The sequence below is a fragment of the Ascaphus truei genome, chromosome 4 (genome assembly GCF_040206685.1).
Source record: "Ascaphus truei isolate aAscTru1 chromosome 4, aAscTru1.hap1, whole genome shotgun sequence".
Classification (NCBI taxonomy): Eukaryota; Metazoa; Chordata; class Amphibia; order Anura; family Ascaphidae; genus Ascaphus; species Ascaphus truei.
Genome location: NC_134486.1, coordinates 392,225,982 through 392,252,937, shown reverse-complemented (window position 1 = coordinate 392,252,937; position 26,956 = coordinate 392,225,982). Strand labels below are relative to the sequence as shown.

At 42.8% G+C, this 26,956-nt stretch overlaps 1 protein-coding gene across 1 annotated transcript; it reads left to right on the top strand.

The window, feature by feature from the left end:
• The first annotated feature begins 509 nt into the window (after positions 1–509).
• Positions 510–9,189, top strand: LOC142492189 (serotriflin-like). The gene is made up of 9 exons (XM_075594861.1): positions 510–576; positions 1,336–1,397; positions 1,978–2,100; positions 3,174–3,293; positions 4,668–4,758; positions 5,927–6,072; positions 6,345–6,439; positions 7,101–7,189; positions 8,985–9,189. Exons 2-9 carry the CDS (start codon positions 1,341–1,343, stop codon positions 9,110–9,112), a joined length of 849 nt encoding a protein of 282 aa, XP_075450976.1. The 5' UTR covers positions 510–576; positions 1,336–1,340; the 3' UTR covers positions 9,113–9,189.
• The last annotated feature ends 17,767 nt before the right edge of the window (positions 9,190–26,956 follow it).

Below are 26,956 nucleotides of genomic sequence, written 5' to 3'. Positions count from 1 at the left end.
AATTCAGGTCACCTGTTATTTCTTTTCACTGAAATTCTGTTTCATTGAAGCACACATAAGATCACATCAGATTAATCCATTCAAATGTATGTATTTATTCATTCATTCATAATAGGTCAGTACCTAATGCTTAGGGTAGGTGTGAATTTTGTTTTGGTACATGTGTTTCACTGAGACTGAAAACTCAGATTCAATAGAGCAGACAAGTACAGCACAGAAAGAAACACCACTTTGCTGTCACACCGAACCCATCGATAAGGAACAATAGAGAAACTATAATTAGTTACATTTAATTATAGCTGGCACATTCAGACAATGAACATTCTATAAGATGTATGTACACTCATAGTCACAAAGTTTCCGAAACGATGTTCAAGAATGTCACAATGTACTTACTATTATATCAGTTTAAAACTTTGTGATTCAATGATCAGGAAGAAGGGGAAAAAAAACAGGAAGTGCTCCATGAATTGGCCTTATATATACAGATTTCCTGTCCAATTTATTTATATTACTTTGATCTCTCTCTCGAAAGCTACCAAGTGCTGAGCAGTAATCACCTACTTCCATCAGAAGGTAAGAATATGTTTTAGAAATAATAGAAATGGTTTGTGCAGGCAGTGTAATGTAGTTCTTCCATTGTTTGTTACTTTATGTGCTTTCCAATATTGCTTGTTACCCTACATTACTATATGTATTATTATCTAACATTGGCTTTGCTGGCTTTTTGTATTTTTAGCTCTATGCCTTTAAGATGTATTAAGTTACAGTACAATTATCTACTATAGTTTAGCAGAAGAGTAGAGGATATGAGAATTTAATCTTCAGTTCACTCTTTCTTCCTTTATATGTATTTTGAAGGTTCCATAAGACACCTACAGTACCGACCCCGGAGAAGGTGTTTTATGCAAAATCGCCACTTAGTAAATATGGGCCAGAATGTATACATTGCATGTTATAGTCTATGTTGGCAAATGAGAAATTATTATTGACATTTCATTGGTGTATAGATGACTTCAGTTTATTCATTTGAGTTTATTCTTTGAATAAGATAATATACAGTAAGGATAAATGTTTCTTATAAATATGTGACAAAAAATGGCTAATTATTCTGAGAACTTGAACAAAATAACCAATGTGTCAGTCATGCAGTTACTCTTATAATTCTCTTGGTGCAAAAAAATGGCCCAGTGAACAGTAAAGGCCATTTAACTACAAACTCTCTCATTATACCATGAGACGGAAAAGACAAAGACCTTAAGAATTATCAACAAAACGTTACTGTAGACAATAACATTTTGATTATTAAAAATACATTTATTTATTGTGTTTTAGGAAAAATGATGCTGATTGCTTTCCTGTGTCTGTCGACCTTCATGCAGCACTTTGCTGTACAGGTATGTAATAAACACATGTCTGTTTCTCAACTGACACTTAGCCTTGTGTTTATGCCTCACTCCCTTTTACTTCTACACACAAAACACCAAAACACAATTGCACTGTAGGTGTGAATGGCCATAGCTTTTATCCATAATCTTTTATAAAGATTTAGAGAATCGTGCCAGCACCAGCATTTAAACATTTCAATACTGAAACATTAATCCATAACATACAAACAAGTAGCATGCTCGCAATAGGCTTCTCATTCCATAAAACAATTACCATCCACGTAACAATTAGTCTAATAATTTAAGGGAGGTTAGAAAGGTAACTTCCTGTTCAGATCTGAGAACATCAAATTATTTTACTTCCTCGCATCTCATTTCGCCTTTGTGCTTCACCCTTTTTCCTCACCCTTCTCCTCACTTAACCCTATGTTCTTCACTCTAGCCACTTCTGATCTATCATTTATTGAATTTGAAGCAAAACCAGAAGAAAACATTATGATTATTTTTAAGGATGGCATTTACAGGAAAAAATGCTTGTTAAAAAAAAAAAAGCATTACATGGTTTCTAACATCTGTATTTCATTTAAAGGGTGAAGCATTAATGGGACCATTGTTAATTGAAAATACAAATGTGAAAAGTAGAAGTGCTGGAAGTTCTAGATCTTCCTCTGGAAGACCAGTGTCTATTCCTACTGAAAACATCCTGAACATGGTGAGAGTCTCTATGTGAAACCTTGTGTATGCCCAGAATTCTATATTGAATAATACAAATAATAATATGGAAGACCAGTGTCTATTCCTACTGAAAACATCCTGAACATGGTGAGAGTCTCTATGTGAAACCTTGTGTATGCCCAGAATTCTATATTGAATAATACAAATAATAATAGACAATTTTATTTTCTTGATGTGACATTAATATTTTTAGTAATATATTGCCCACTATAAATATGTACAGTATATACAATTACTGTATTTTTTTGTAGTTCATTATGAATTGCTAAAACGGACAGATACAAAATTTGAACTTGCTATTCCTGTATATGACACAGATTACAGTTAAATTAATGATCACGTATACTTACATGTTTTAACAGCCAGATAAACTGCACAAAATAAGTTGACATTTGTACTAAGGATTTTCGTGTGTGAGTGCTTCACTGTTTTGTATAACTACCCCCTTCGCTCACCCCCTCCACACCCAATAAATCTGCTGTTGTTCCTTAACCTCTTCATTGCCTTAGCGGTTAGCTGCTATGGTAATGAAGTGGTCAGCAAATTCATTTTTATTGCATGGGATTCATGCCGGGGACCTCCGGTACTATATATTAATGAATATCAGATACGGAGACCCCCGGCTTCAATCTGATGCAGGAAAAATGCCTAAGTCCCTTCTCGTCGCTTCTCGGCAGCTTCTCACCACCTTCCTGTCAACATTTTGTGGTGGGAGGATTTTGAGAAGAAATCTCCATTTTAGAGCCGCGATTAGCCTCGATAAGCTAATCGGGGCTACTAGAATTGCGCGAGATTGAAAACCGGCCGTGTGTTTGGCGATTTTTTTTTCTCTGAAAAAAAATGTCGATAAGGGCTTTTATCGGTGACCTATCGGGGCTTACTGAATCACAGTAGGCCTTTTTGACAAAAAAGCCTCGATACGTGGTTTATCTGCGCTTAGCGCATAGGCCCCATAATGTATTTAAAATATGGAAAGTTGATTGTATAACATGTTAACATAATCTGTAATTTCATTATCTATGTTTTGACATTGTTGTATTTTCATTTCAGGCCGGAGTACCCTTTTCCACCCTACTAACTAATAATGTAACTGTAAAAAATATTATCGTTGATACACACAATAAACTAAGAAAACAAGTTAATCCACCTGCCAGTAACATGCTGAAAATGGTAAGACTTTCTAATAAAAGAATTACAAGCAGTAAGAAATAAATATTATCTCACAATGTACATTCCGGTTCTCCTGATTTATATAAAATTGCAAAGCCAGTACAACAAACCTCACATTGATAAGACCCACAAGGTCGAAACAGTCTGTCTGTGAGTTGGTTCACTGGCTTTGCATCTCATCCCAGGCTATGTTTAAAAGCTATATTTAAAACAGCAAACATTGGCTTAAGGGTTCTATGTAATAATGGTTTTGAGACAAAAGGTGGCACTGTGTGCTCATTTGCATGTCATTTCCAAGAATCCCATGCTGCAGTGCAAGCACTACATGCTAGGTGATAATGGCGAAAAGCAGGGTTGCAGACCTGTTTAAGACATGTGAATGTGCTAACAAGAAATATTTTTATATGCTATACGTTGGAGGGTTTTAAGTCACCTTTCACCCACCATAACCTAAATAAATTATATATAAATAATATAAATAAATGGGACCATTATATTATTTATATATTATATAAAAATAAATAAATAAAGGAGCTAATGAAAGAAGCAATATCTCAGACACCCTTTTAATGCAGTCACTGAACCGGCTGAAAAACTGCACAGAATAGAGAACACAGCGCAGTTTTGTCACATTTTGTATCGGACAGCAAACTAGTGCTGATCTTCTAGAGCAGGGGGGCGCAAACTTTTTTTCCTGCGCCCCCCTGCCGGCTGTCCCCTCACTCCCGTGCCCCCCCCAACCCCAACTTACCCGCGCTCCGGCGTAATGACGTCACGTTGCCATAGCAACGTGACGTCACATGACCTCGCAGCGTCATTTTGACGCCGCGTTGCCATGGTGACGCAGGGAGGAAGCCGCCGGAGCCACGGTAAGTTAGGTTTACAGAGGCCCTGCAGCTCCCCCGGCACTTAATTTAAGTGCCTTCGGGAAGCGCGCGGGGCCTCTGTAAACCCCGCGCCCCCCGTCGGCAGTGTCGCGCCCCCCCTGGGGGTCGCGCCCCACAGTTTGCGCACCGCTGTTCTAGAGTATCTTTAAATGACTCCCCCTGAGAATGGTGACTTTTATTTAACACTTGTTATGCTAGTGTACACATTGCTTTAGACCACAACAGAAGGGGATAGATGTTAAAGTCCCACCACAACACACACCAGCCCCGGCATGCAAAAGAGGAATTTTTACATTTTCATAGCAGCACATTGTGACGGCATTTTTATTTAAATGTCTTAATTGTAGATTCACTGGAGAGAGGAAAACTCTTCTGTTATATGAAAAGTATTCAGGCCTGCCATAAAAAAAAAAAACAAATAGAGAAGTTCATTAGGAAGTAAGCTGATTATATAGCGTGTGTTAATAATGAACTTTCCTCTTCCTAGAGGTGGAATGACGAAGCTGCAAAATCAGCGGAACGTTGGGCAAATACATGCAACGCATTTCACAGTCCTAAGGAGCTCCGACAAATCACAAGTGAGTGAAGGCGTGTTCCATAGACAATGACAGTATGGATATGTAGTTCAAATTAGAATGCACACACTCACTCACAGCTTTAAAAAAACCCACAGTAGATCTGAAAATTCTGAAAGGGTTTCTTGTCTCTGGGGACAAGATTTACCAGCTTTCAGTATTGATGTTGCTGTGCGTTAATGTTAAACAAATAGCTATTTTTACAACCCTATTAACTAAAGGTTTAAATAACGCGATAACTTATTTTATTACAGAGTTGGGTGCAGGCTAAACTTAATGCCAGGATCACTAAATAGCACCTAACTACATGTCCATCAGCATTACATTTAAAGACAGTTTCTCAAATCAGCAGCAAACGTACAGTATGCAAATCAAATAAATAATGGCTCTACCTATTTACATGCTACTGACTAAGCTCTGATACCTCGTTATATTGGGCTACAGGCAACCATACTGCTAATTCTTATCACCTACACCAGACTTGTGTTATGCCAACTTGCCTATACATATAATGGCACGCAATTCTGTGTATGCAAATTAGTTTGAATATTGCAATATTTTTAAGAATATATAATTCTTTGAATACCTCGGTATTCCTAAAAATATCGCTACAATCTCTATTTTTATCTCTAATTTTTAACACATTAAAAATTGAATAGACAGAGCTTACTTTTTAAAAATGGAATTATACTTTTAAAAATAAAGGGATTTACTGTAAAATGAAGGGGGGGGGGGGAGGGATTACAAATAGATCAAATGTGCACCTACAAAGTAAGAGACCTTGATCTGTTCCCCCTATAAAACAGGGGAGCTTTGGATGAATACTCAATGTCTTATGTACATTTGGAATGTTTAAAGTAACTGCATGTATAGTGGTGCTTCTGTATGCTTCAGTGTATTATGTGAAAATTGTCTATCCTTTACCCTAATAAAAAATTTTAAATAAAAAAACAAAATAAAGGAATTTTAAAGAGGGTTATCCATACACTCAAATAGTGCTGATTTGAATACTATCGCACTGAAGTTTTCTAAATGTATCTTAGGATTTTCATCTTTTTTAAACAATAAATACATTTCATATTTGTTTTGGCCTATAAAATAAAAATGTATATTGTGAATGCATGGGTTAAGTAATGTAAATCAATCTTTTTTGTGTATGTGTCTGTTTTAGATTTCAATTGTGGTGAGAATCTATTCCTCTCCACGTTTAAGGCCTCCTGGAAGGATGTCATTGAATCATTTTTCAGTGAAGTGGTAGATTTTGAATATGGAAAGGGAGCCAAGATACTTGGGCAAGAGATTGGACATTACACCCAGGTACGTCTTTTTTATTTTATTATAAGCCTCCACAAAGCAATTGTAAAACAAAAATAACTTCCTCTTTTTTGGCAACTTGGGCCATTGAGAATTTGAAAGTAATTCCTATTGGAAAATGTACTAAAAACACAAACATAGGGAACATTCTCAATAAAAATGCTCTCTTCTTTTATCTCTACGTATAATGTATAGTTAGGTAGAAATGTTATAAAAACTGAATTATTTGTTTTACTTAACATACAATTTGAAAACATTGCTATTTATGCTTCCAGGTTGTGTGGTTTCGATCATTCCAGGTTGGATGTTCTGTCGTCTTCTGTCCTGAAAGTCAATATCAGTACCTCTATGTTTGTCACTACTGCCCACCGTACGTATTAACTAAGAACTGCATTAAGTAACATTTCCTTTTCTACACAGTACCTTACTGTGCCTTAAGCTAACTAATACTTTTATGTTCTTATACTGCATGTTATAATCCTTTATTGTTACAGTAATCTTTTGAATATCTATGATAGAAGGACATGTTCATTAAAGGTTCAGTCCCTTCAGGACCCAAATTAACCAGAGGCCGTGACACACTAAAGGGTTTCAATCTCTGTGACTGAGACATTTGTAGTTAACAAATCAGACACAGATACTACAAGTATATATTTTACATTTACTTTGTGCACGTGGTAAAGTGAGACAGAAGAGTAAGACGGCCCCTTGTGCTGAATACTAGTCCCGCCCTTATCTTTCTCCACACTCCTTCTTCCTGCTTCTTAGCTGTATTAATCAGGGACAGAGATCGCTAAGGGCAGAGAAAACACTTGACTTGACAAGCATTCCCCCATTCAGAGTCCCCATTCTAAAAAATAATGCTTAGACGGTACTTTCTAAAGCAATTAAAAACACCTGTCTGTTCTAAGCATTACATTTGCAAGAAATATAGTAATAAAACTGCCGGCTGTTTTAATAAAACATTTATTTTGTTCTTAAGACAAATCCATTTTATTGACTAATTTTTTTATTTTTTTTTACAATTTCAGGGGAAATAATGTAAATTCCATGGGCTATCCTTATAAAGCTGGACGTGCATGTGGCAACTGTCCAAATTCATGTGATAATGGTCTATGCAGTAAGTTCAATTATTGTTTTACTGAGCAAAAACTTTAACCTTTTGAGAACCAAAAGGTTTGCGTCTCCAAGTGCCATGAAGCTTCCAGCTCCATGGCAATTTGATCATTAGTATAGTGACTGCGATTCCTATCAATGTCAGGAGCAGAAGAGGAATTCCTCCTCCTATTCCATGCTGATTGCAATCTCAGCTCACTGAGAACTGAGGTCACAATCTCCCCTAGAAACAGGAAAAACATCAATGACGTTGGGTAAAAGTCATAGCAAGGCACGCAGGGTGCCACTTATTATACCCCAATATTATGACACTCAAGGCTTAATGGTCCTTTACCAAACCACATTTATTCCCTCCAAAAAAAATTGGAATCCCACCTGGCTGCTTCATGGACTTTCTATAGATGTAGGAGGCCTCACTGTTCCCCCAGGTACTGATATAATTACTATAACTAACATTCTTGCAGCCTGGGCATGTACTGCGGATTGCCCGGCTGCAGGTAAAAAAGCAGTGGGCAGCCAGTAACCTAACATTGAGCTGTTGTGGAGCCCAAAGCATTCTAATTCACACAAATATTAGTTTGGCTACATCTGTACCTCAAGAAAAGCTTCAGAATATCACATATTTTTCAAGGTGTTCACTGATAATGTTGCTGCAGAACACTGCAGAATGCCCCGCATGCCTCACAAAGGGAGCAGATAAGCTCGCTACATCTCTCTTCTTCATTCTAACCATAGGACATGTATTTTAAAGGAACATTGAGGCACACGATCCCCTCAATTGACTGGTGCTACAGAGCATACAATTCCACATGAATAAGTTATTGTTTCAGTTGCTAAATCCGGATGACAGGAGCATAAAACAGTGGAGTTTATCATTGATTAACCCCTAGTTGGGAAGTGGTCTGGCGATGACTGAGAAGGGTTGTCCGGGGGAAGTCCTAGAACCCACCCAGACCCCATGCATGAGTCCCGCTACTATATGAACCAGTTCACCTGGGGAAGCTCCAACATTGCAATAAAGTAATGAATTACTCACTGATGTCTTGGATCCGTCCAGACCTGCGTGCTCCAGGCTGTGTGATAGTGCAGGAAAAACAACCCCCACCAGAGGGGAGAGAGAGACAGCGGGCACGGCTGTGCAACAAAATAGCTGAGGCTGGACTGTGTTAAAAAAAAGCTTTATTTGATCATGGATTAAAAAAGAGAGAAGGGATGGCACCCGCCGTCAAAGCCCTAAGTGGATGAAACGCGTTAGAGCTGCGGGGGGTGCCATCCCTTCTCTCTTTTTTAATCCATGACCAAATAAAGCTTTTTTTTAGCACAGTCCAGCCTCAGCTATTTTGTTGCACAGCCGTGCCCGCTGTCTCTCTCTCCCTTCCAGTGGGGGTTGTTTTTCCATAGGACATGTAGTCTGAATTACATTCTGTGTCAACATTGGGATATTTTCCTATTCTGGTGTAAATATCCTATTTGTATAGTGCCATCCATGTACATAGCGCTTCACAGCAGTAACAGGATCAACAAAATAATATGGGGTGTCATACATAATGGGAATAAGCACTTTAAACAAAATAAACTTTAGGGAGAAAATCCCTCCCCCAAAGAGTTTACAATCTAAGTGGTATACATGTAGAGAATGGTTTATTATATACTATTATTAGCTTGTATAATATTATATTTTATATATAATATATGTTACGTACCCAAAAAACAACTTGATGTACTGTACCATGTACCTATTGTTAAAGCATAGTTGGAATCGTTTGACTTACTGTAGCTTTATCTGTGATTCATTTCAGCCAACTACTGCCCACGTCAAGATTGGTATTCGAATTGCATTGACTTTAAGACACCCAATAAGTGTGCTGCTGATGTGGAGAAAGACTGCCCTGCTATGTGCAACTGCAATAATAATGAAATAAAATAACTTCCTTGTACTGCTGCATTGATATGTTCTCACCACAGACTGTAAATATAATTTATTATGTTATTTAACTATTTATTTACTGCACTTAAATGAATATATTGTACAAGAAATAACTAAATCAATATAATTAATTATGCTAATTTATATTATATTTATTTAAATTATTTATAAATATGTTTTGTATTAAGAAATGAATTATTGTGTTGGTTTTTATTTATTCTAATAAATCCACAGTTGAACCACAGTTTTGTAGTCCGATCTAATGTGTTTTTTGAGGGGGTCATTCCTTCAAATAATATGCGGCATGTGCATTTTTTTTTAATACCTCTGTTTGGTCCAAGAGGCCCTGTATTGGATATATATCAGAAACATGAACACATTTTGAGACATTTTAGAGAAAACTTTAAACTGTACTTGAAGCCATATGTACTAAAATATATATTCTAAATTTGTGTGACAAATTAAAAAAAATAAACAAACACAAACAGGCATTAAGCATGCATCACATTTATTACGCTGTTTTTTCACTTGGTGCATGTACAGTAGCAAACACTTTTAAATTATAATTTTGGGATTATGCGGCATTGAATTTTGCCAATAAAATCCTGAATCTAATGTAACATATGTTCCCCCACCCTCTGGGAGATTGCATTGTTACACAGTGTGGTGTGGTGCATGCCTGCTGGCTCACAGTTGATCTGAGTCTCCTGCAGTCTTGTGGAGAAGGTCAGAACAGGCTTCTGGGGTAGTAACTGATTCGTACTCACTGTGACAGCACCTCCATCTCTTGCAGGCCCCAGGGATGTGGAGACAATCCCTGCGGGATAATTTACTTCCTATCCCCCCCTTATAGACTGCAGTCTCAGGCAGGAAGGTATATGTGAACAGGAACACAATTTATTGTACACACTGCAGATGGTCAGCATACACAGCTCACACAATGGATACAGCAGTCCTTGGGGCCTCACCCTCAGGATGCACCTTGGACCTCCACTGTGGGTACAGGGCCCCCACAGCAGTCCTTGCTCTTCCCTGACTCCCAATTAAAGCCAGGGGTATGGTCTCACTCCTAACTCCCCAAGGGGAGAAGGCAGTAAGTGCACAGCCAATCTGCACTTCTGGTTGAGAACCTGTCTCTCTCAAGGGTAGAGACAACTGACTAACTTTGGAAGTGCAGCCCCTTAAGTACAAGAAAAGCAGGAACCAAGTCTGACTCCCTGATTGGACACACAGGCCTAGTTGCACGCCTCCCCTGTGACTCTCTGAAGCTGCTGGGGGTTGGAAAAACCCAGGATTAGTCCTGGCAGGCCTGCTCTTACCAGGGCTTAATGCCAGTAGAAGGCAGACTGGTAGCCAGAAATCAGTCCTGGCTACACTAATATTTAAAAAAAATGACTTTCTCTCTCTCTCTCTCCCTCTCTCTCTCTCCCCGCCTCCCCCCATCCCTCAACGATTGACCTTTTTGAGGCTGATTCACAGCAATCCATAGGCCATCTCCATGTGTTAACATGTCTTCTTTTATCACACTGTTGCATTATGCACAGTTACCACAAGGTGACATTCTATTTGGCACAGAGAGCCAACTTGTAGAGAGAGAGAGGGTACAGGTAGCTCTAGCTCAGCTATTGTTCTGAGCCAGTCTCTATTTGTAATAGTGTTTTCCTCCATAACAATTGGTTTGTTGTACTCAGTACATACCGTACGTTTCTCCAGGAAGTTAACTCATTATCTGATAAAATAACTGACTTTGTTATTCATTGACTGATTTGCATATAATTATTGGTAGACTTGATATCCCTGACTTCTACCCTTCTGATCTTAAGGATACTGTCACTGCAGGTGTTCGTCTGGAATTTCAAGAGAAAAAAAAAAGGTGACTCACACATTATAGTACATTAATGTAAACTTATGTAGTCCCCTGTAAACAGCATGGGCTATACATATCTTTCTCCTATTGCGGTAAGTCCTGTTAAGGGCAGGAACCAGTAGTAATCATGGGTTTTCCCCCTTCACGCCCTGCCCTGAGTGATAGGTGCAGGCCCCTGACTCTGCTGCCGGCAAGAGACAGAGGGGAGGTCCTGCTGACATCATGAGGGGTGGGGCTGACTCTATTTAGCAGCCAGTTCCTGTGAGTGACGGTATGTCTAGTCTACTCTGTCCTGGGAGTTGGAGCACAGGAGTAGGTCAAGCTCTGTCCTGGGAGCAGGATAGCGAGCAAGAGAACTCTGGCCTAATACAGTTGGAGAGTGAGCAGAGCTCCGGTGGACCAATGCCCCTCACCCCGATGAGGGGGTGATGGGGAGAATCTACCCCCACCCAGAGGCTACCGTCTGAGGTGGGCATTGGGGTATTGAGGCCCCTCACAGACCATCCTGTCGGAGTACCTCTTGGAGGAAAGGATAGGAGAGGAGAAAGGCTGTACACCTGGAAATCTACTGGTGTGCTGCTGTTGTTGCTGCTGTTGTTGATGCTGTGTGCTGCCAAGGCTGCTGTGTGCGAGCTAGAGACAATAAAGAGCCATTGCTGATTTTACCCGAGACTGTGTGTGATTCTGGAGCATCCACCCTGGGACCAGGGTTATTTCTTCTATACGGGTCCTACCCCATATCCCTGGGAAGGTATAGAGGATGGAGGCGCTGCACCACCACTAAAGAATGAGGCAACTACCCCAGAAGCCTGGTCCTGTGTCCCCCACAACATCGCGGGAAGCTCAGGCCCTCCTGTTACCTGCAGGTACGCACCACTCAAGCACGTGTAGCCAGCCCTCACACACCCTAGATATAGCATCTGTGTCTGGGGGGGGGATATGGGTTACATTTGGAGGTGAGCTGCTGAGATCCAGAAAAGGACAGGCTTACAGCGAAGCAGAGCGGGAAGAGTGATGTGCACTCTCCGGTTAAGTGCTGCAGAAAGTAGGGCATGCCATACCGGGGGTAGTCAGGGGAGCGTGGACCTCCGCTCCCACACAGTATGCCCTGGGTGCCCTAAGAGGGTGGCGTAAGATGGGTTTATAGCTATAGCTGTCCTAGTCCCTTGAGGCAGATAGTGTGAGGCAACTGGGTGGGTTAGCCTGCTAACGTGTCCAGGGACCATGGCCCAGGGCCCGCACTATGAGTGGCCATAAGTAGAAGACGCCCGTACCTAGAGAGATGCCCGGTACACTAGCTAGCACCCACATAAAACGCACCACAGAGCACTTGCCGGAACAGTCACCGAGTAAAGTACACAGGAAGGAGTTCTGCCTAGCCTGGGGTATGTCACCTCATATTAGTGGGCAACAGATTGAACATGCAGAGAGTATCAGAAAGTGTTAGTGAGTACAGTCAGTGTCTAGGATCGTGTTACACCGTTGACACTGAGTGTAGTGCACATGTACATGTGGTGGGCTCATCGAAGATGGCGGCTGTCACTACATGTGCTACGCGGAGCAAAGAAGAATCCAAAATGGCAACAAACGCACCATCCACGGCCCAGTAGATAGCAGCCGACCTAAAATGGCGTTTCCCGCCAATCCTGGAGCGTGCACGTGAATCGTGCAAAAAGACTGTATGAGAAATGAGGTGGAAAATGTGCAGGGGTTTGGCGCCAAACCCAGATCCCCTGCAAGAGGAGCGGAGCGGTGCGAAAGTGCTGTGACTGGCCAACAAACCATACCACGTCACACTGAAAAAAGGATTGCCCCGCCTCTGGATTCCACCAGAGGGAGGGGGCACAAGGAGAGCCAATCAGAGGCGTCCTCACCAGCAAAGGGAGGGACAGGAAGCAAGAGCGAAGAGCTTCACTTCTGCCTGGCATTCGAGGAGCAATGAGCTGAAACACTGAACTGTTCCACCCCTGAGCTAACAATGTCTTAGATGAGCACCACAATCTATCAGCTACCAGGAGGCTTACTGGTAGTGGAGGTGGAGGAGAACGAATACCTCCGGTGTTTGTGCGTCCACTGCGGGATACCCGGAGCGGTCCCAAGCACTAATGCACGATGCCCTCAATGCGGCACGTTTTACCTGTGGCCTAACGAGCCATGGCTACTGATCGAGACCCCGCAGGGTGCCTCTCCGGGAACACTATCGGAGGTGGCGGAGGTGAAAGACAAGGCTGCCCTAGTTCCCCGTTGCAACCAACTGGGAAGAACCAAGGCCCAGCCCGCTACAGAGCAGAGAGAACCGTCGGCGGAGAAGAGCGCGACCGCAGTGGAGGTACCGGAGCGGACCCGCTTCGTACCAATACCCACTGGTTGTATCGCAGAAGAACCCGGTGACTCCCTTGCGGAGGATCCGATCGTGATATCCTCGGAGGAAGAGGTTGGCGTACGATCAGTGGCGATGTGCCTACCGGCGAACCACCCCCGCGGTAATAAACAGGAGCAGATGAGTCCCGACACTTCCGACGGTGAGCGCTGGTGCGGCCTGAGGCCCGTTCTCCCCACGGAGAGTAGCCATGGCCACTGCAATGGCCACCCTGAAGAGCCGAGGCCCATCGAGAGAAGCGCGAAGTACAGTAGCGACATTGCTTATTGAAGCAAAAGCCGCCGGCTCCATGCGGCTGGGAAGCGGGTAGCCGCGGCGCGTGGCGGCGCACTGTGACGTCACAGTAACATGCGCGCCCGGCTTCCCCGTCTTCCCCGTCTTCCCCAGGCTTCCCCGACACCCCTGGAGATCAAATGAAGGTAAGCGGGGGTGCGGGGAAGCAGAGGGGCAGAGCAGGAGCCGGGTACGGTGTCGGGAAGGGAGGTAAATTGCACGCGAAGTGGAGGGGGGGTGCGTGGGGGAAACGCGGCGGCGCGCGGTTGTTACTGGCGGCAGCTGGGGTAGATCTCGGCGTGCCGTCGTGATTTAGTGCAATAAACAATGTCGGTGCTGTATGGCGGAGAAAGCACCCAAGAAAGCGTCCCTTGGTCGCGGTATCACCCGCTTGCTGGACACTGACTTGAACATTGCCCCTGCCTCAACCCCTAGCTCCATCGCCCCGGCCACTGCCCCTGCCCCATCACGAGTGTTGTCACCGGGACCTAGCGGGGATAAATTAAGCAAGTACCCCAAATATTCCAGAGATTTGCGGGACTGGGAGTTGAGCGATGAGGGGTCGGATGGGGAAATACCATATGACAATGTGATACATGTGCCTAACCCTGTGCCGTTTTCTCCTACAGCTAGAGGGAGAGTCCGAGGGTCCCACACTCCAGCAGAGGCTGGGTCTGTCAGTACGGTGGTTCACAAGATGAATCCTACTAGGTACATCAATGCCAAAGGGAGGAGAGATTGCTCGCGCTCTACAGAGGCGGGGACGTCCGGTGTCTCGTCCCAAGCAGAGTCAGAGGTAGAGAACACTAGCCATTCCACAGAGTACGAGCACCGTGACAAGTGGTGGGCACCTCTGTTCACTGGGTACCACGAAGGTATGGACCATACGCGGTTCCTGCTCATTAAGAATAACATAGTTGATCATTGGTGGGCGGCAGGTGCCTTTACTCCTCAGGAGGTGGAGGACGAGATAGATCACAGGTACCGGGAGATAGAACAGAAACTCATTCAGCCCAAAAGCCCAGTATATTGTATGACGAGATTGCTCATATAGAACCAGAGTTTTGGGTACTGCCAAGCAGGGCGGGTCACCGTAAGCTCACTAAGTTGAGCCGAGCGGACAGAGCCATAGTGGCTAGGTATAGGCAGTCACATGGATACGAATACCCTTATGTGCCTGAGCCCATCATGAGGGAAATAGAGGAGAGCAGAGACAGTTGGCTACGAGAAGCCGTACAAGAATACCTTTGGACAAAATTTGGTAAAGCTGGTTAACATAATGAGGACCGTATAAGTGAGTTGGTCAGGATATGGAGTATAGGACGGTGCATATACATGCACAGCGTAATATATCGACCGGAGCATGGGTCGTCCAGTCCTTCTTTGTAACCGTTACGGATCACAACGGCAGAAAAGTCAGGAAACCTGATCCGAAGCATTACAGTTAGGGTTCTCCACGTTGGGAGTAGCCGTGTGTTATATTACTACCTCATGTGAGCATATGTTATGTCTATCAAACTGCATGATGTGTGTTTGTTTCCCAGGTTGTTCACCGCAGGATGGTACTGCTAACGTTAGGTCCAAGTGGGGACCATTGGATTCCACCAGAGGGAGAGTGTAGCCCCCTGTAAACAGCACGGGCTATACATATCTTTCTCCTACTGCGGTAAGTCCTGTTAAGGGCAGGCACCAGTAGTAATCATGGGTTTTCCCCCTTCACGCCCTGCCCTGAGTGATAGGTGCAGGCCCCTGACTCTGCTGCCGGCAAGAGACAGAGGGGAGGTCCTGCTGACATCACGAGGGGTGGGGCTGACTCTATTTAGCAGCCAGTTCCTGTGAGTGATGGTCTGTCTAGTCTACTCTGTCCTGGGAGTTGGAGCACAGGAGTAGGTCGAGCTCTGTCTTGGGAGCAGGATAGCGAGCAAGAGAACTCTGGCCTAATACAGTTGGAGAGTGAGCAGAGCTCCGGTGGACCAATGCCCCTCACCCCGATGAGGGGGTGATGGGGAGAATCTACCCCCACCCAGAGGCTACCCTCTGAGGTGGGCATTGGGGTATTGAGGCCATCCTGTCGGAGTACCTCTTGGAGGAAAGGATAGGAGAGGAGAAAGGCTGTACACCTGGAAATCTACTGGTGTGCTGCTGTTGTTGCTGCTGTTGATGCTGTGTGCTGCCAAGGCTGCTGTGTGGGAGCTAGAGACAATAAAGAGCCATTGCTGATTTTACCCGAGACTGTGTGTGATTCTGGAGCATCCACCCTGGGACCAGGGTTATTTCTTCTATATGTGTCCTACCCCATATCCCTGGGAAGGTATAGAGGATGGAGGCGCTGCACCACCACTAAAAAATGAGGCAACTACCCCAGAAGCCTGGTCCTGTGTCCCCCACAACATCGCGGGAAGCTCAGGCCCTCCTGTTACCTGCAGGTACGCACCACTCAAGCACGTGTAGCCAGCCCTCACACACCCTAGATATAGCATCTGTGTCTGGGGGGGGGGGGAGGAGGGGAATATGGGTTACACTTATTAATATTAAAAGGGCGAAAGGTTCCCTGGGGCCCTCAGATTGGTTTAACACCTCATGCTATGTAGAGACAATATGGAGTTTGTAAAAAAAAAAAAAATGGTGTGAATTTTAAACATGTGTAGTCTTGATCTAATGGCTGTTGAGGGCCTTCAGGGTGAATTTTCTATAAACAAAAATAAAAAATGCACTCTTGTTAATTGATGCTGCAAGCAGAAACAGTTGTGGAGAATTTTTAGAAATTAATGTTATTAAAGAACCCGTTATGGAAGAGGTAAAAAAAATAACCATAAAATAAAAAAATGTTGACATGATACACTTTATTATCTATAGGATCAAGTGTACACATATGAGGACTAATATAGGTACTGGAGAGAATACAAGAATAGTACTGTACAGTATATTAACAATACCAAATAACTAGAGATAGGCGAACCTGTAAAAATCCATTCCGTGGATTTTACTGGGCTTTAGGGGCTCAATTCGATCTGCACATTGAAACAGGAGGGAGATTGTGCTCTCTTAAGTCAGAGTGGAGTCTTTGGAATCTGCTGGCGTGCTGATAGAATATGGCATCTGCGCAATCCACAGCCGCAATTCCCTGGAATCCATTCTGAGGGTTAAATAGTCTTTAAACAAAAACATTTTATATGGCCACTCCCAGGTCCTGTCTCTTTCATACACTTTCTGGTGAGGGAATGGAGAGGGTGTGCAGGACAAAATGGAGAGAGAGATAGAGATAACACTAAAACCAAATTAGGGAGAGAGATGTTATACTGTATATGTTGTATTTTGTTAAATATATATATATATATATATTTTTATATATATATATATATATATATATATATATATAGTATACGGAAACAGATGGCACTCACATAAGCACATAAGCAGGTAAATGGGGTTCTTGACTCATAGGAAAGAGAATATAGCAGAGCTCCTTACCAGGCAGACCATCAGATCCAGGACCACGCAGCAAGGAAGAGACAGCACTCGTTGTAAAGTTCAAAAAGATGTATTAAATGAACAGGCTCAGTCAACTGACGTTTCGGTCCTAACAACAGGGAGTGCTCATACCCAAAGTGACAATAACCACCATTATATACCCACACCCAACACCGTATTGCATGTATGATTGGCTGACGCCATACCCACATGCCCACACAGCTGTATACAACTCCGTGAAATGAGGAGATGACGTCATCACTGCGCCCAGACCTCCCACCGCTACCGGCGGCCGGGAGCATCTCACGTAACCAGGGAAACCACCTGTATGTAAACAAGCCCATTGCAAATGCATGGCGCTGTCGTCTCCTTTCGCACTGCAGGCAAAGGGACTAACGTGGCCAAGGGGGATCTTCAGGGGCTCCACCCTGTCGGGAGGCTGCGTAGGGTGATCTCCACTCTCTGTTGCTGAAAATAGAAGCAATAGACAATAGTCAATTACAATAAGTCAAAAGTGTATTTGAATAGTTTTAAAGCAGCTGTACATTGAACCCAATTGCATGGTCCGGAGACTACCTCTCCTGCAAAGACAACCACACCAAGGAGGGAGAGGGGTGGAGGGGAATGTCACGGGAGACCAACACTTTTACCCGGATCCTTTGATTGAGCAAAGCAAGAGATAAAATAATTTGTAATTTAATTACTCAATGAGCATACAAAATATTACGAAAATAAACTTACTGGGATGGGGGAAAACGAAATCTCCTATTTCCAGAATAAAATCTTTTGAAACAGAGTCTTTAGGCACAGTTTCCCAGGAGCGGGAGTTGTGCGCAAATAAAGCCGAAAACAGTCTTTGGATAGGGGTACCTCTCACAACCCGTTTCTCCTCCGCAACTGCATCCTTCGTTCTATTGCCGTTGAATTGGTTCTGGATTCCTTAGTACTTATGAACTCTTGAATTGGGTTACGATGTTGCAAAGTTTAAAATCCAGCTCAGATGAATCCTTGTTACCGCATGATGGAACTCAGTCTCGATCGGCTGCAGGGATTTTTAAACAGTCAAAACCCCTATCTTTAAGCTCTGCAGTTAATCGCTGTGTGGGAACTAAATAACCCACCTATCCCCAGATTTCCAGTACCTCCCATCAACGAGCAGTAGGCTTCTTAGTATGCTAAGGGCATGCGCGAACCTCGCACCTTTGCCGCTTAGCATACCAAACCAAGTCCCCGTTACTGGCAACATCTTGTCTACTTCGCTCAGATATCTGGACATCTGCTAGGATGAGGGTACTTGTATTTACCCCTCCCCGCTTAACACCTTTAGATGTCAGAACCTTTTAAACTCTGGATTTTTCCAGACATCCTGGAACCATGCCAGTGGGATGTCTTACAAGTCCAGGGCTAAATTATGCATGACTCACTCAAATGAATTCCTTGCTATGCATCCTTACAGTATGGTACTTAGAATTAAGTGTTTCCGCTGTCCCGGTTGCCTGAATGAAACCCCCCCTCACTCTTATAATGTTGGCATAATTAAAATAGGGGGACTTTCATGCATCAATTTTCATATAACTTTATAAAAATAGCGGCATAACCTTTTTAATGATTTTACTCCAGCAGCACTCACAGCAAAAACTCTGTGCAAAAAATGTGCTCTATGAACTTCATAGCCGAAGTTAGCTAAACGCTATGCACTGGGCTGTATGCTGCTGCTTTTTAAATCCATTTCCCTTTGCGCGGGTTACAGGGAAACATGGGTACAATAACTCATACATTTAAACCATGATATTATTATCACCAAACAGACATTTGTAATACAATTACAGTGTTACTGCCATTACTGGGTCATAGAGCTGGCACTCTATAATTCCCCAATATGGCTCAGGGACACTGAGTTTTACCCAGGCCAGTAAATAAAGGTATTATGCCCGGCTGGGTGCTACTGAGCCATAACAGGGCCTGTATATCGAGAAGTTGGGGGTCACCGGAGCTAAAATCAATGTGGTTCTGCTTCACCCAGAGACCCCTTGCTCATCTAGATTGATATTATATTTTTTTATTAAAATACATTATTAAAATACATTATTTTTGGTCGAGATTTGCCTTGGGAGAGGCGGCTCTCTCTGAGCATCTCTCTACAGCTGAAATAAAATGCCGGGTAAGGCCTTTTCAGAGAGGCGATCATCACGCCGCTGGCTACTCGCCCGTTTTGGGAATTTTGCTATCATAGGTAATTAAGGCTTTCTGAATACCGTGATAGCAACGCTCAAAAAAATTGCGATTTAAATGGCCTGGTGATTTTTTTTATGAAGTCTACCAACATAGTCCACTAAATATAGACTTCACATTACTTTATTATGATATAAATCACTGTTTGATTCACTTTTTTATTATCGATTTATTGCTTCACTAGGCATTACTGAAATTGAGCAGCTAATTTGCCTCCAATAATTCAAAGTAACACATGATGGCGCCACTGTACACCACTTTGATTAAGATTTCCAATGAGCCCCTCAGGTAACCATAACAATTCTCTGCTATTTAAACTCTGACTGAGAAGCAATTTGCCCCAAACTAAACATACGGGAGGACATTTTTACAACCTATTTTGACCTAATGTTCACCTAATGTAATGCAATGTATTTATATTAAGGTGTTATGCCCGGCGGAGAGACATTACAATCAAAATGCGCGCATGAGAGTGTTTCACCCGGGAGACCAGGTGATGTTATTGTTATCCAGTTGTGAGAGCAAACTCCTAGCCAAATGGCAGGGCCCATTTGAAGTACTCCGCCGCACGGGTGATGTGGATTATGAGATCGCTCAACCAGGGTCCAGGAAGGGTAAAGAAATTTACCATGTGAACTTGCTGAAATCCTGCAGCGGTCTCTATTCATCCACCCGGTGGAGGAGGAAATGGACCTGGGTCCTCAGCCCCCATGAAGGAACATCGTGGGTGACGAACAAATCCCAATGGGTAGACAATTGTCCTCTGAACAAAAAGGGAACTTGTTAGAAATAATTACACAATTCAATGATGTTTTTTTTGATTTACCAGGGCAAACTAATTTAGTTTCACATGTGATAGAAACAGCACCTGGGGTCTCGTCCTTACAGTTTGCCTGAAAGCCATAAGGCCCTGGTAGAGAAGGAGGTACAAGAAATGTTACACTTAGGCGTGATTGAGGAATCATGCAGTGAGTGGTGTAGTCCACTAGTTATGGTCCCTAAACCCGATGGGAAGGTAAGATTATGTGTGGACCTCCAAAAGGTCAATGCGGTATCCAAGTTTGATGCATATCCGATGCCAAGGGTGGACGAGTTAATTGACGCCCTTGGTAACGCGGAATATATATACACACTGGTTTTAACAAAAGGATACTGGCAAACACCTTTAGAGGAAAAGTCCAAGTGCAAAACAGCCTTTGCCACTCCCATGGGTTTATACCAGTTTGTGACAATGCCATTTAGACTGAATGGAGCCCCAGCCACATTTCAGAGACTCATGGATAAAGTGCTGAGACCTCTTAGGGCTTATGCCGCAACCTACCTAAATGACATTGTCATTTATAGTAAACACTGGTGGACCCATCTAAATAGGCTTAAAGCGGTCCTCAAATCTCAAAGAGAGGCAGGGCTCAAAGCCAACCCTAAGAAATGTGCCTTAGGTAAGGCAGAAACCAAGTACGTAGGGTATGCAGTGGGAGGTGGAAAAGTAAGGCCACTAGCCGACAAGGTAGCTGCCCTGAAATAAGTTCTGACCCCCCAAACAAAGACGCAGGTACGCTCTCTGCTGGGTTTAGCAGGGTACTATCGGCGGTTCATCTCCAACTACTTGGAAGTTGCAGCCCCACTAACAGACCTCACAAAAAAGTGTGCCCCTACACAATTGGTATTGTCAAGGGAGTGCCAGAGGGCCTTTGAGGACATAAAAAGGTGGCTATCAGAGGGTCCCATCCTTAGAAGCCCAGACTTCGATAAGCCTTTTATCGTGCAAACTGATGCCTCAGAGATAGGGCGAGGGGCAGTGCTCTCACAACAGTTTGAGGGAGTGGAACATCCGATCCTTTTTCTGAGTAGGAAATTGTTCCCAAGGGAAAAAAACTACTCAGTAATTGAGAAGGAGTGCCTCGCAGTAAAGTGGGCAATCCAGGCCTTGAAGCATTACCTGGCGGGAGTCCATTTCACGTTGGTAACAGACCATGATCCAATGAAGTGGTTAAATAGTATGAAAGACTCTAATGCTAGGTTGACCAGGTGGTATATGGCCCTCCAACCCTTCTCATTTGAGATTCAGCACAGACCTGGAAAAGAAAATGCAAATGCTGATTTCTTCTCTAGAGAAGGGGTGGATGGTCAGGCTTCAGCTGTGCATGGCCCCAGCCACACACTAACAGGGGAGGAGTGTGACAGGGTGAATAAACATCACCATCCATATGCCTGGCCTATGTTTAGGTTTGCAGTGCAGCAGTGACGAGGTTAACTTTCAGCTGAGAGGGCTGCTTAATTAGTCTGATCCCAGCTGCCTCATCAAGGAGCTTCAAAAACGCCAGGCTACACACACATGCAGCCTGTCTGAAGCATAGAGATACACTGAAACTCTGGAGAGAGAACAGCTTGATTTAAGGTCTTTTTCTTGGACATTTTGTTTTGATGCTGAATTGTTTCTGTGGACTTTGAACAGAAAGGGCAAAGCCCGTTCAGGACATATATTGCTTTACTTTATATATGCTGAAGAAAAGCTCTTGTTATTTTTTTGTGTGCCATATTTTGAGACTCAATAAAAAGCCTTATCAAGAGACCAACGTGTGATTGCATGTACCCTGCAACAGTAACCATGTACTGTATCTGCCATCATAACTCTGTGCCCAGGACATACACGAAAACGAGAGGTAACACTCAATGTATTACTGCCTGGTTAAACATTTTATAAATAAAATAAATGTGCAGTTACTAGCATATAGACATTTACTGTATAGAGCACATAGACACTCATCTAACATACCTTCACTCACTCATGTTATGTTTAATGATAGATGTTTTAATAATGTGCCAAAAACATTAAATAAAAATACACATCCAATGTCAAAACCTGTAAAAAAATACATTTACAAACATGCAATATTTTACTTACCATTAGAAGCGCTGGCCCTCCGACTCCTGGGGAAACAGGAAGCTCACGTACCTTGAAGGCCTGAAACAGCATCCAATGCCTTCCGCCATGAAGATCTAGATCAGGTACCCAAATCTTCTATCTTCTATCTTTAATCAGCTTCTTCAATCTTCATCTGTCATCATTTATTGATCTTCTTAATCTTCTATCTTCTTCTTGTAATCCAAAAAGCCCCATGGTGGATCCTAACCGATGTTGTTTCGTCGTCTTATTTGGCTCAAATGAGGTGTCACGACCTTAAATAGGGCTTGTGACATTACATGTGGACGGGAACTGGTTTAACAGCCACCTGATTGGCTGTTAAAACCATGTGCCGACTTTATTTTTTTTAATGACGTCATTTAAAGGGAATGATGCCAGACAATCAGACTGGCTGAATGGATTAAACATGTTAGTGTGTTCCCTACACCTTCATTGCTAAGCTGATTGTGCAATAAACACAATTTTACTACATCTGGAGTTGCCGTATCTATTTTTGATCTACTGATGCGGATTTTGTGCTCCTTTCCTTCTACATACCTAATTTTAAGACCTGCTAATGAACAGATGATTGTTATTATGTTCTGATATGTAAAACCATAGAACTCAAAGAGGGTGTACTTTCTTTTTCACACAACTGTGTGTATATGTGTAAATATATATATAGAGTTAGGTCCAGAAATAATTGGACACTGATACAAGTTTTGTTATTTCGGCTGTGTACCAAAATAAATTCAAGTTATAGTTAAATAATGAACATGGGCTTAAAGTGCAGTCTATCAGCTTTAATTTGAGGGTATTCACATCCAAATTGGAGTTAGGGTTTAGGAATTACATCTCTTTAATATGTAGCCCCCTCTTTTTCAAGGGACCAAAAGTAATTGGACAATTGACTCAAAAGCTGTTTCATGGACAGGTGTGAGCTATTCCTTTGTTTTTTCATCATCAATAAAGTAGGCAAAAGGTCTGGCGTTGATTCCAGGTGTGGCATTCGCATTTGGAAGCTGTTGCTGTGAACCCACAACATGCGGTTAAAGGAGCTCTCAATGCAAGTGAAACAGGGCATCCTTAGGCTGCAAAAAAAAAAAAAAAGACAATCCATGAGAGAGATAGCAGGAACATTAGGAGTGGCCAAATCAACAGTTTGGTACATTCTGAGTAAAGAAGAACGCACTAGTGAGATCTGCAACACAAAAAGGCCTGGACGTCTACGGAAGACAGTAGTGGTGGATGATCGTAGGATCCTTTCCATGGTAAAGAAAAACCCCTTCACAACATCCAGCCAAGTGAAGAACACTCTCCAGGATGTAGGCATATCATTATCCAAGTCTACCATAAAGAGAATACTTCACGAGAGCAAATACAGAGGGTTCACCACAAGGTGCAAACCATTCATAAGCCTCAAGAATAGAAATGCCAGATTAGACTTTGCCAAACAATATCTAAAAATGCCATCCCAGTTCTGGAACAGCATTTTTTTGATAGATGAAACTAAGATCAACCTGTACCAGAATGATGGGAAGAAAAAAGTATGGAGAAGGCTTGGAACGGCTCATGATCCGAAGCATATCACATCATCTGTAAAACACGGTGGAGGCAGTGTGATGGCATGGGCATATGCATGGCTTACAATGGCACTGGGTCACTAGTGTTTATTGATGATGTGACAGAAGACAGAAGCAGCCGGATGAATTCTGAAATGTATAGGGATATACAGTGGCGGCCGCCTTTGTCTAATGCGGCTTTCTCCACGGGTATTTTTAAACCGCGTGCAGACGCTGGCTTTTTATTTTTTTTTCGGCACCGCAGGCCATTAGCGCTGAATGGAGAAACGGCCGGCGCGCGGCCGCGAGATGCGGCAGGCGCGCGGCCAAGTTCGGCGGCTAAAAAAAAAAGCCCCGAACAATTGCGGTTAAGCTTTAGATTAAGCTTAGCCGCAACAGTAATGTCTGCTCAGATTCAACCAAATTCAGCAAAGTTGATTGGACGGCGCTTCACTTTACAGATGGACAATGACCCAAAACATACTGCGAAAGCAACCTAGGAGTTTTTTATGGCAAAGAAGTAGAATATTCTGCAATATTCTGCAATGGCCGAGTCAATCACCTGATCAATTTCACTTGCTAAAGACAAAACTTAAGGCAGAAAGACACATGAACAAACAACATCTGAAGGCAGCTGCAGTAAAGGCCTGGCAAAGAATCACAAAGGAGGAAACCCAGCATTTGGTGATGTCGATGCATTCCAGACTTCAAGCAGGGATTCTCGAAAAAGTATTAAAAATGAACATTTTATTTATGATTGTGTTAATTTGTCCAATTACATTTGAGCCCTTGAAATAAGGGGACTGTATAGGAAAATGGTTGCAATTCCTAAACGTTTTATACGATATTTTTGTTCAACCCCTTGAATTAAAGCTGAAAGTCTGCACTTCTATTGTATCTCGGTTGTTTCATTTCAAATCCATTGTGGTGGCGTACAGAGCCAAATTTATGAAAATTGTGTTAGTGTCCAATTATTTCCGGACCTAACTGTATGTGTATGTATGTATGTATGTATCTATCTATTTATGCATATATATTACATGTCCAAATTTCTATTAAGAACACACACCCATTTTTCCTCACACACACAAACCTCAGACACAAGCCACAGGCACACACATCCTCCCAAACATTGACAGTTATCTTATAAGTCATAGTAGAAACAAGTATAAATTAAATAACATAATATTTTTTTGAATAGCAATACACACCAAAAATGTATAAATGAAAAAGAGTGGTGGGTTGTTGAATAGGAGTAGGGGAATTGTACCATCACTGATGGGTGACGCTGCGTCCCACTAAATCTTATACTGTTTGGTAACTTTATTGTCTATTAATATGCTAGATGTATTGACAGTGAATACTGTACAGTGTATGAAAGAAGAACCATGATTATTACAGAAGATTCTTTCAATCATAATCTCTGACAATCGTGCATTCTAAACATTTGTGTTTGAAAAATGTGTAACCTCTACCTTGTTTAAACATGTGCAACAGACAGATAAAAACATGCTGTCTCCTGCCTTATCTTTTGTGTCCAATGAGGTCAAGTTAAACAAAATGACTGTCTTTAACAAACTGGAAATGGAACCATAAATGGTTTAACTATTATAAATAACCACATTCATTTCTGGTGGCTGAATGTCTATTATTTACTGACATTTTTGTTTTGAATCTGTTAATGAAAGACTGTTTCAAAGTCACAGTCACTTTTTTGCATCAGGCTACTGTAAATATTTGTTATGTGAAATTTTAAAAACGTATTCTGGTAAAACGATGGAATATACACAGAGACGACAGCACATTGAATTTATTTTAAAGGAGCAGGCAACACAGCTGCAGTAAGCCCTAGTGGGGAAGTCACTAAACTTCGATAAGTTCAGTGCAGTACTGAGCGGGTTTGCATGTTTCCGCACTATAAGAAATTTGTGTCAAAACGGTATTCACTAAGAAAAACCACACGTTTTTCTTGTGCGCTAAAAAAAGCTAAATGGCACTGCTTTGTGTTTGCTTGATGAGCAACATGTCGTTCCAGCAGTCTGGAAGAGCTGCACATAGAGAGCTGCACAGAGAGACGGGGCCTCCCTATGCACAGCTCTTAAAGGCGATCGCCCGGTTTTAATTGATATTTTAATAACACAGTATTGAAGCAGGGGTTCTCAGGAGCTGAGCCACATTAATTTCAGCCACGGTAACCTCCTGCTTCCTGAGTTACAGGGCCTCATTATGGGGTGCCAGTTTCTCTCTGCATTGTTTAAATCAGGGGTGCGCAATCTTTCTCCACTGTGTACCCCTGCCTGCTTCACCCCTGTTTGGCCCCCCCCCCCTCCCCTTCTTACCTTGTCTCCAGCTCTCCAGCATCAAATTGCAATGACAAAGTGATGTCATGTGACACAGTGACGTCACTTGACGCGGCATTGCCATGGTGACGAGTCGCCGAAGACAAGGTAAGAATAGACAGAGGCCTCATGCGATCCCCCGGCATTTAATTTAAATGCCGTGGCGAAGAACGTGGGGCACCTGCAACCGCCGCCCCCTCTTTCCCCCCGAAAAAGTTGCGCACTCCAGTTTGCCATGTCATGTGTCTGGGACATTTAAACATTATGGTGATACCGGCAACCCATACAGGGGGCCTGTAACTCGGGAAGTAGGGGTTCCCCAATGCTGAAATTAATATGGTTCAGCTCCGGAGACCCCCTGATTTAACACTGTGTTATTAAAATAAAATAATAACAGCTTCATTACCTTAGTGCTTCGGTCTTCAACATTTTAAGGATGAAGAAACATTTGAAAAAAAAAATTGTGTACAAATATTCAGAGAATGGCAACACATGAATATTACACCACCACAAACACATACATATACTGTACACACACTAATAGGTATATACTGAAAAACATTAACATTAACTCCTGCACTGTCCCACGCCAGGCCTCTCATGCCGTTGTGCGTCATCACAGAGAGGCCAAGTGTGGGACAGTGTAGGAGGCAGGCCTGCAGCTGGGGAACAAGAGGCCTGACCACTGCCGACCGGCCCCCCCCCACCACCACCGGCAGCACAGTGAGGGAGAGAGGCATCAGCTGGGGAGCGGCAACCTGTGGACAGAGGAGAGCCGCAAGTAGAAGCTGAAAGAGTTGCATGTGGCTCAAGAG

Bases quoted from the DNA above. Each gene is read 5' to 3' on its own strand.
- LOC142492189 (XM_075594861.1), top strand. From the start codon at position 1,341: ATGATGCTGATTGCTTTCCTGTGTCTGTCGACCTTCATGCAGCACTTT. The intron at 1,398-1,977 runs GTATGTAATAAA...TTTCATTTAAAG, and splicing joins TGCAGCACTTTGCTGTACAG to GGTGAAGCATTAATGGGACC. The intron at 2,101-3,173 runs GTGAGAGTCTCT...TTTTCATTTCAG, and splicing joins CTGAAAACATCCTGAACATG to GCCGGAGTACCCTTTTCCAC.